A 10,315-nucleotide genomic window follows, 5' to 3' on the forward strand; every position below is an offset into this window, starting at 1 on the left:
CCTGCTGACATTCATGCAACGGAATAGGTTGTGGCACGCACATCACTGAGAGGTACATTTGTGAGTAAATTGGGATGAGCTCATCAGTATTCTAGTATACAATGAACCATGTTCCAGACCCATATGCAGTAAAGGAAAATCCGCAATAAAGACAAAACTTTTTGTCAAAATTCTCATCAAGACGTCGTCATCTTCAATACCACGCAAGGGAGCGGTTGGCAACATGCGCGCTGTCACTCATTTCATCAAATTACGTGGCTTACTAGCTGGTATAACTTTGCTTAGCAACAGCATTCAAATGGACTCTTTCATGTTTATTACCCATTTCTCTCCCCAGATGGTTAAAGGGAGGTACAGAGTTCCCTTTTAAGAATTGATTCATTTTACTTGATTTTATTTTAATATTTAAAACAAGAGTAAGAGTTTTGTTTTTTTGCACCAACGCTTCCCCTAATGGGACATCCACTATATTGATGACTGATTAGCATGTGCTTTTTATTAGGAGACTCATTTGTTCTGAACCAAATTTCTGGTAATTTTCTTTAATTGAAGGACGTGTCGGCAAAAAAGATGTAGTCAGATGATAACACTTAAATCTTTGGTTTAGCATAGCTTCTTAAAATAGCCATTTTTGTTCGTGTGTGTCAAAGTTTGCTTGAGAGTCGCCCTGGCTGGTGCACGGAAATTTAAACCAGTGGCTCTGTTAACTTTTTACACAGTCCCACTTCAATAAAAAAGTACATTAAAAGACAGTAGCATAGTGGGTCTTGGTGGTGTTCATCAAAATGAAGGTTGTACTTCAAAAAAGTATTATTTTAAGCCACAACAGTTTAACAAATAGCACTGCACTTTAAAATTTAAAAATATGTACTTCAATAATGATTTAATTAAAACGCATTGCACGAGTTAAATAACAAATACCAAAAATACCTAAATACATGTTTAAAAACAAACAGTTATTAAAGTTTAAATGCAAATGTATTGAACTTAAAAGTTAAATACTACTGAACTGTACTTGGGCTGTGATTCTTTTGCACACCACAAGATCTCACTTCCAATGACCGTTATAGACCATAAAATAAGAAACGAGGTTGGTGTTTTTTTTTTTTTTTTTTTATCGGCAGATAATGTTTTTTTTATTATTATTTTAAGGGAAACGCTCATTTACCGTATACACAAAAGTCTTGAGACAATCAGTCAGCGGCACCTGTCTCACTACTTTTATCTACATAGTATAGACTTCACATAGCAGGAAAGTGTTGTAGGTTGCAAATGAACACGATGAAATAATTACTATATTCTGTCAATATTGCATATGTTTTACACACCAAATCAATATTTGTAAATAAAGGTAGTGTATGTTACAAATGTACATGTTACAAAATACTGTAATACAGTCAGAATGTAAGACAAATGTGTATATTACAATGACTGTATGTACGTTGTACATTATCCTGAGACATCTTCAGCTAAAATGTTCCTGTCGTGTCACTGCGTGGTAGAAACAGGAAGAGTTTTCCATCTATTCTTGAACAGTTGGCTGAGATGTCGTCGAGCGGTGTTTCTTTCAGAAGACTGCATCATTTGGCTGCAATAAAACGACAACAACAACACCGAAGTGAACAGAGTTGAGATGAGAATTCTGTGGACAACAGGAAGCAGTCAGAAGGGTGGCCGGATGCCATGTTGGAGCAGCACTGCATCGTCAGGCACCATATGGCAGGGGCACGCGCCCCACTAAGAGCTTATTTGCACTGGTGAACAATGTTACAGCTCACCTATTTCTATCTGGGAGACTAGACTCGCCTCTCTTTTGCGACACGATCTTGATCTTTCGGTTCTTTTTGCCTTTAGGTGCTATGTCCTCCTTTTTAGAAGAAGAATAAAACATGGGAAAACGAACATGAACAACATAAGATACATAAACATACACAACATAATCAATAAAGCACAAAATAGTAATAATGACGTGCTCCTGTGTTTGTAGTATTACCATAGGTGAAAAAAAAATCACTCGTATCACCATTTAAGTGCGACAAATTGAAAATATTCTTTTCTCGAGCCCTTGGATAGTCATTACTTTTCCGCCCCTTACAATATTAATAACCCCGTTACCACTGAGAACAATACCACCCTAATAATGTTTAATGATTGTAATATTAATCAAGTAAAAGACTAAATGGACCAGGATTAGGATGATTCAACAACAACAAAGATGATATTACAATTTTTTGAGGCAGGTATTGTTACTAGCAATATTCATTTATTATAATAAATCAAAATCACAAAACATAATATGAAAGGATTGACTGGCATATAAAGAATTAAAATGTGAGCATAATTTTGTAAAATTATTACACAATTAAATACTATATATGAAAGAAAGCACATGATTTGTAAAGGACAAAATGGTGCCATGTACCATTATAACATACATCCATCCATCCAACTATTCAATTTCTGTACCGCGTCTCCTCACAAGGGTCGCGGGCGTGCTGGAGCCTAGCCCAGCTATCTTCAGGCGAGAAGCGGGGTACACCCCGAACCGGTCGCCAGCCAATCGCAGGGCACACATAAACAAACAACCATTCCCACTCACATTCACACCTACGGGCAATTTAGAGTCTTCAATCAACCTACCACGCGTGTTTTTGGGCTGTGGGAGGAAACCGGAGTGCCCGGAGAAAACCCACGCAGGCTCGGGGAGAACATGCAAACTCCACACAGGCGGGGACGGGGATTGAACCCGGGTCCTAAGAACTGTGAGGCAGATGTCCGACCCAATCGTTCACCGTGCCGCATAATGGTAATGTGTTGCATAAAGATTATTTAATCAGGCATTGATTACAATCTTTATTATGTTTATCAATTTTAATCATTTGTTTTTGTGCATAGTAATAATAATATAATAATTTTATTGTAAACCTATTTATTACAATTTAATATTAATATTATCGCTGTCATCATAATCAGTATTATCATTATTATTCGTAGTAGTAGTAGTCGTAGTAATAATAATAATGTAATCATCTTTTTTCCCAAAAATGATATCAACAATTAGCTCAAATAACTTCATGATGAAATTAGTGTCTTCGTTTTATTGTGATAGTTCTTATTGGGTAGATTGTAACAGATTTCTACCTGTATGTTAGTGTCCTTAGCTTGCTTGTCCAGTAAGTTGAATGTACTCATTTGCTGCCTGCTGAAGCCTAGGTTTAAATTTCCTGTTAAAAATCAAAAAATCAAAAATACAGTCGAACCTATTAAGCACTACAATATTCTATTCATTAGTCACTAAAATCTAAAAACTCACGTAGATGTATCGATGTATCTGAAGCTGATCTCTGACGAAAATTTCCAAAAGGAGATTCTTTGAGTAGTTTCTTCTTCTTGGAAAAGTGCTCCAGCCTAGGACCATGAAAAGAAAGAGGCTGGTCTGATGATTGACAGCTGTTGCAGGCCTGACAAAAGGTGGAGGAGGAAGTCATTAGTAAACAGGATGGCATCCACATTAAGAACCCATGCATTCATCCATTTCCTGAGCCGCTTATCCTCACAAGGGTCGCGGGAGTGCTGGAGCCCATCCCAGCTATCATCGGGCAGGAGGCGGGGTACACCCTGAACTGGTTGCCAGCCAATCGCAGGGCACATAGAAACAAACAAACATCTGCACTCACATTTGCACCTTCGGGCAATTTAGAGTCTTCAATGAACCTACCATGCATGTTTTTGGGATGTGGGAGGAAACCGGAGTTCCCGGAGAAAACCCATGCAGGCACGGGGAGAACATGCAAACTCCACACAGGCGGGGCCGGGGATTGAACCCCGGTCTTCAGAACTGTGAGGCAGACGTTCTAACCAGTCGTTTACCGTGACGCCACATTAAGAACCCTTATTTTAAAAAAATAAAACATTTTTTTCAAAGCCATGTGTGCTAGGCTCACTTACCTGACTATCAGCCCTGTCCACGTGGTAGCCACCATTAGCAAGTTGTTCCTTGGCGATGTCCTCCAACATTTGGCACACCTGCTCCAAGTACCTAAACCCAGGACTCAGGCCCGTGGATGCCACCTCACCGTGGTCCTGAAACGTAGCATGCAGCAGGAATGTTACTAAGAAAAGCATAACTTACAGCTCATTGATTATTTTATTTTTTTTTCCTGAGGATATAATTTGCATTGAACCCTGAGCATCAAATTCAGTTTGCAAAACTCATCCATCAATTAGGGTCACGGGTCAGCTAGAGCCTATCTCAGCTGACTGGCTGACAAGCGGGGTACACACTGCACTGATCGCCAGCCAATCGCAGGGCACATATAGATAAACAACTATTCACATTCCCACCTTTGGACAATTTGGAGTCTTCATTGACGCTAACATGGATGTTTTTCACTGGGCTTTTCCCACATAAAGGCAGCGATAACATGCAAACTCTGCACCCCGAACCTCAGAACTGCGAGGCAGAGGTCCTAACCACGAGGGCATTGAGCTGCCCCACGCAGTATGCAGTAAGTTTTTAAAACCTATCCACATGATTCAGTGTGTGTGTTATACCGAGTGAAAAGGGTAAGAAAAACAGGACTAATTAAACTTATGAAGGCAACCTTTGCAGTTAGAGGTAGCTTTAACCACTCCCCTCACCAACTAAGTTAAATTAAATTGTATTTTTTTTGGTGTGCTTTTGTCGGTTATAATTACTCTATTATGTTCTTGGATCCTGGCAAAACTACCAACGCCTAAGCCGTGGTGGAGTTCTATGGTCTTTTAGCACTCATGTTCTGTAAAAATGAATATGCAAAGTAAGCTTATATTTTGTAATCATTGTTTCTCTGGCAGTCTGACACGACATGTGTCAGGTTACTGTCTTCAACAAGTTTAGCCTGATTGATAACATCATTCCCCCCCCCCCCCCCCCCCCCCCCCTAAATCTTTGTGTACCTGCCCCTGTGTTTAAACGCAACAAAAGAAGATTTCATTAAATATAATTATGGTTTGTAAATTACTGGAAACTATGTCGTGTGGTGTCGCTCATCGGAAGTTCAGGCGCTTGCCTCTGAACTCGCAGAATCATAAAGCGAACGCACGAGAACAAAGGCAGCACCGACAGGGCATTGTAAATACACTGCAAGGTTAGTTCAACACTAAATGTGCAGTTCGGAGGGTGACAAAGTCAAACATTAAAGTTACACATACAGCAAGACAAAATGGAAGAAAAGGTGACATTTTGTTCCTCCTTTGCAGCTATAACAGTTTCTACTATCCCAAATAAGTATGGTAAACTATTTGCTCCATGTAAATTCTAAAGTGGCATTTGCTTACCGAGTTCAACCATGCAGCGCCCAGGGACCAAAGCCAGAGCTTGTACCAGCACTTTGACGAAGGACAATAACATTAATGTACGCAGACAAAATCCACACAGGCGTGGGGAAAACAACACAAAAAAAAGGGGTGTTCAGAGCGGCACAAGCTGGAATCGAACCAGGGACCTTCAGGAGTGCTGTGTAATTTAGTGACCGCTAGTAGTGTGATGGTTTACATAGCTGACTTGGGGCCTTGGATCATTACTTACTATAGTAATGACTTTCCTACTGCGGGAGCAAAGGTTAGTGGAAGACTATGGCGCACTCCAACTGACAGTATGTACAAATTGACATTAAAGTCAGAAATTGAACTCCGTCATAAACAAAGAACCCACTGTATATGGACAATTCAAATCAAGACAGATGAACATCTTATATGAAGCATGTTTAGTCTTTATGGAACGCGACTCAGCCCCCAAGGACTGCCTCAACTGTTTCAACACTATGTGGCCACTGGTCATCAGTGTTAATGGTCAAGTAAATGTATTGTTTTTGCATTTTGCTAGGCATATCAATTACAATTGGACACAGAGACCTGCAATGTAAATCCAGCTAAAGTTGGAAGCACAAAATTGCCAAAATGTCGTGGAAGGACCTGCGATAGACTGGCGATCAGTTAGGTTAGGCTCAGAGCTACAGAAAACGGATAGATGGAGGGCTGTATTGGTAAAATGAAGCATTAAAATTCACGGGCAATCATGGGGCCTACAGCTTGATTGATTGATTGATTGATTGATTGATTGATTAATTAACTCATGAAAACTTAAAACTAGAGAGAACATCCCAGACTTACTCTTGAAATTTCCCTTCCATTGCTCCCACTGCCTGTGGCCGCGAAGTCATGTCGTCAGACTGGTTTCTGATCTCTTGCACCACAGACAGACTTGTGTCAGCAGTGCCGAGTGAGTACTAGCATGTGTGTGGTGTGAACACAACTTGTAAGTAAAAAGGAAGAGTAGTACCCTGTCCCCCCTTTTTCTTTACTTTTATCTTTACGAGGGGAACAAGACTAAGCATGTTGCTGTAGGATTGATGTAATCTTCAAACTGCTCCTGGCATCCTTTAACAGACTCCACCTAAAATAAGCATGTTTGGTGGGAGAGAGACCCTAGCAGCCAGGACAACCCTAAACCTACCCCCAACCCTAACACTAGACCCAAATCCTTACCCAAACACAACCCTAAACCTAGTGCCTAATCTAACCGCAACGCTAGACTTAACCCCTAACCCAAACCCTAGAATCTAACACCCTAACTCAAACCCCAACCCTAACACATGCCCCTAATCCAAACCCGATCCCTAGCCCCAACCCCAGTCACCTAACCCAAAACGCCAACCCTAACCTGAGATATCACCCATTTTACCTGCATTAGCTCCATCCTGCTTGTCGAAGGCAGCATCTGCTTGCTCATCTCAGATATCGGCCACGCCGGTACTGATGGGCTGGCGGGGTTCAATGAGCCAAAACTCTCGGATCTCAGCATGGCGGGACTGTGCAGGGAAGCTGTTTGAAAGTGTTGATCAGCTGCATGGGCCTCAGATAGTCGCCTGGATTCTGATCTCAGGAGGGCTTGCTTCACTTTTTGGTTAAAGACCGCATATCTCTGAACTCTGCTTGGACTGGTAGGCTGGGAGAAATCAGGTAGTGACAGATAAGATGGCAGCGAAGCAGATCGAATTGAAGAAAACTCCATGTAGCTGTCATTCCCTTTCCCTGACGCAAAAGAGTCCATCTCTGCCATATCCGTGGACAATGACGAGGTTGGAAAGAAAGTGTCAGTGCTGGCTATCTCCACTCCAGAGTCCACTGATTCTGTTCGCACATTTTTCTCCAAGCCCGAAGAAGAAAACGAAGAACGTGCGGGGGATCCTTCGGGAATATCCTCCAGCAACTGCGGGTCTGGGCTTTGCTCAGCTACCCAGGCCTCCATTAGGTTACCGAAATTCCTGTATAGATACATTAGCCCCTGCTTCGGTGCCAACTTCAGCGGCGCAATACAACTGGAGGAAGAACGTGAGCGAGGATCCAGTTTAGAGAGTCTTCTTGAGGTGAGTTGCTCAAGTAGAATTCGCAACATCACACTTGGGTCCGCCTCCCCACCTTTGTCGCCACGCCTTCTCCACATCGCCCGTCCCACCTCGCAGTAAGAGCCGCATGCTCACACTCGCACCTTGCGGTCGCTCACGTGGGAAAGCAGTGACTGCAGCCAGTTCCCCATGCTCCTTGTGGGACTCACGTATAGCCGTGAAACACGCAAGGCAGAATGTGGCTCAACTCTGACGGAAGATTTAGGTTTAAATATGGCAACTACGTGTACTGTAAAACTTTTTATTTGAGAAAGAAAATCAATCAATCAATTTATTTGAGAAAGAAAATCAATCAATCAAGCGTGGACCAATAAAACAGTTAAACTAGAAGTGCTCTCCTCTCTTCTCTAAAGCATACATTTAGTAACGTACACACACACAAACACGCACACACAAACACGAAGGATAATTTTGAGTTAATTTAAGCTAACGTGCGTGTTCTTAGAAAGTGGGAGGAAGTGCATGAACAGGGAGAACAAACTTCACACAGGAGGGCCTCAGCTGAGATTTGAACTCAAAACGTGTCTATTGTGACACAGATGCTAACCACAAAGTCCACTGTCCTGCCCATATGTTTTAATTATGATACATTCTAAAGATATATACATATGAGGAACCCTTTGAAAGTCATTCACTTCTTTAATTGTAAACTTGGTTGTAAAAATATATTGAATGTTCACCTTCCGTTAAATCTGCATTTATTTACATTTTTATGTGAAAATGTGTTCGTGAAGGAGATAAAAATATTCTAGTTTGTAAATCAAACGCATTGTCAACATCGAAGCAGATACGTGGAGATTTGCTTTAGTGCAATAGTGATTGTGAAAAGCCTTGTGTGTGTGTGTGTGTGTGTGTGTGTTTGATGTAGGCAACTCAGATCATATCAGCACATAGGAATGTCCATTCTACAAATTCCTACTGTCACACATATTGTCACTGCTGTTGTGAAATACAGTTTCAGTCTCCTTGAGCTTTCGTTGACAGCAATAATAATGCAAATGAGTCACAATGACAACCCAAGTTAAATAATTTTTGAAAATTTCACTTATTTCCCCCCAGGCTAAGAAAAAAAGGTAAGCGTTCTCAATATATGTTTTAGAAAAGAAATCTCCATACGCATGCTAATTAATTCAGTGAATGTCAATTCCTCAGACTACAACCCTGAAGGTCTTTCCAGAAAAAGGCACCATAACGAACAATGGCAAATTGGCAGAAATGGGAATTATTTCTGTAAGTTATTCCTATTTACAGGACTTCTATGGTTTATAAAGGTACTGAAATACGAGGCTTCGGGGTTACAAATGGTGACTTGCGCACATGTTTGTGTTACGTAGCCGTCAAAGGAACAGAACTCTGTTGGAAAAAGAGGACCCCCTGCATCATATTTGTAGAAAGAACAAATGAAAGAAAATAAGCAAAATGATCAGAGCAAAGGTAATAAATTACACAGAAAAAAAATGTGACAGAGACAAAAAAAAAAGAAAAAATAATTTCTAATTCCTGGAATATTGTTTTATTTTCATAATACAAACCAGTGATAGTATAACTCATCTAAATTGCTATAGTTTTAGTTTTATAATGACTGAGGAACTATTGGTTTTGTTTGAAAAATTCTGATTAATCTGAATTTAATAAAAGAATGTAAAAAATATTATAGTGGTGCCTTTAAAGGAACTCAAGGACACGTAACAATAACTAAATGTACGCTGTGTGTGTGTGCGTCTATAGATGCCCAGCGATTGGCTTGGCTGGCAACCAGTCCAGGATGTAACCTGGTTCTTGCCCAAAAGTCAACTAAGATCTGCTCCAGCTCCACCAGACTTAGGAGGACAAATGCAATAGAAAACAGAAGGATTTATTAAAACACCGTCTGCGCTCTATTCCCCCCCCCCATAATATTTACAACAATATTCCACCAGAGGTAGCTGTTACACATTACTGCAGTCTAAATCACATATAAACTAATATGAAACAGTAATAGGAAGATACATAATATATTGATTACTTTTCAACCTAGACAACTAAATAAAATAGTCGGCTTAATCATGATCTATATTTTTATCATTTTAAAGATCCCCATTTGTGAGTGCGAGCCACAGGGTTATTGCTGTTTAGAGGCTATTGTGCATAGCAACCAAGCAAGCCAATACCTGAGCAACCAGTCAACAAGAGTGCAGGTGACCGGAAGGTGCCTCTCAGAGCACCAATATGGAGACAGGAAAAGCACAGTTCTGTTGGAGCGCGATCCACATTACATACCAGGGCGAGTACATCCCTCCAAGCATATCATAATATCATTTGAGGCCAAGGATTGGACGACTGTTTTATGGCACCAATGGTATCTTTTTAGGGGGAATTACAACCTGGAGTTATTTTTTTTTTTTGATGTTGGATTTTATGTTTTGAGTTTCTCAGGGTAGCGCCCACATCTCAAGTTCAAAATAGGCAAGTCTTACGGCCAGCTAATGACCGAGCTGCGGAGCCCGGTACTGCACTCGGGTCCAGTCGGGACGCTCAGAAACATCCCTGAGAGACACTCCGGCCGGATCGTACCAGGTGATACTGGTAGATAACATACACACACAACCAGCTGGCACGCTACACAATGAAAAAAATAGACTCGTTGGCTGTGTTTGATTAACAAATTAGATATTTGTTTGAACTGTATTAATTAATAAAAAAATTTTTACATTAAATGTTAGCTGAACATTGTTTCCAGAAAATTCAGGTGATCATCTGGTCAGTAAGGCACTAAGGCATGCTAAGATTTCAAATACTGTACATATTGTTGTAGTTATCGACACAAATCCCGGCCTCGCCTGTGTGGAGTTTTCATACTCTCACCGTGCCAGCGTGGGTTTTTTCCG

At 40.8% G+C, this 10,315-nt stretch overlaps 1 protein-coding gene across 1 annotated transcript; it reads right to left on the reverse strand.

Moving 5' to 3' along the window:
* Window positions 1-1,124: 1,124 nt before the first annotated feature.
* On the reverse strand, window positions 1,125-7,408 carry si:dkey-106l3.7 (uncharacterized). The gene is made up of 6 exons (XM_061698848.1): window positions 6,725-7,408; window positions 3,949-4,083; window positions 3,314-3,461; window positions 3,142-3,224; window positions 1,779-1,867; window positions 1,125-1,588 (listed from the first exon to the last, which is right to left on the reverse strand). The coding sequence occupies exons 1-6, from the start codon at window positions 7,319-7,321 to the stop codon at window positions 1,489-1,491; spliced, it is 1,152 nt and encodes a 383-aa protein (XP_061554832.1). The 5' UTR covers window positions 7,322-7,408; the 3' UTR covers window positions 1,125-1,488.
* Window positions 7,409-10,315: the final 2,907 nt, after the last annotated feature.

The sequence above is a fragment of the Phycodurus eques genome, chromosome 15, assembly GCF_024500275.1.
Source record: "Phycodurus eques isolate BA_2022a chromosome 15, UOR_Pequ_1.1, whole genome shotgun sequence".
Classification (NCBI taxonomy): Eukaryota; Metazoa; Chordata; class Actinopteri; order Syngnathiformes; family Syngnathidae; genus Phycodurus; species Phycodurus eques.

Excerpts from the sequence above, each read along its gene's own strand:
- si:dkey-106l3.7 (XM_061698848.1), bottom strand. The coding sequence starts at position 7,321 with ATGTATCTATACAGGAATTTCGGTAACCTAATGGAGGCCTGGGTAGCT. Across the intron at positions 1,868-3,141 it reads CTAAGGACACTAACATACAG|GAGGACATAGCACCTAAAGG; the intron begins GTAGAAATCTGT and ends TCTTCTAAAAAG. Across the intron at positions 1,589-1,778 it reads AGTCTCCCAGATAGAAATAG|CCAAATGATGCAGTCTTCTG; the intron begins GTGAGCTGTAAC and ends GTTTTATTGCAG.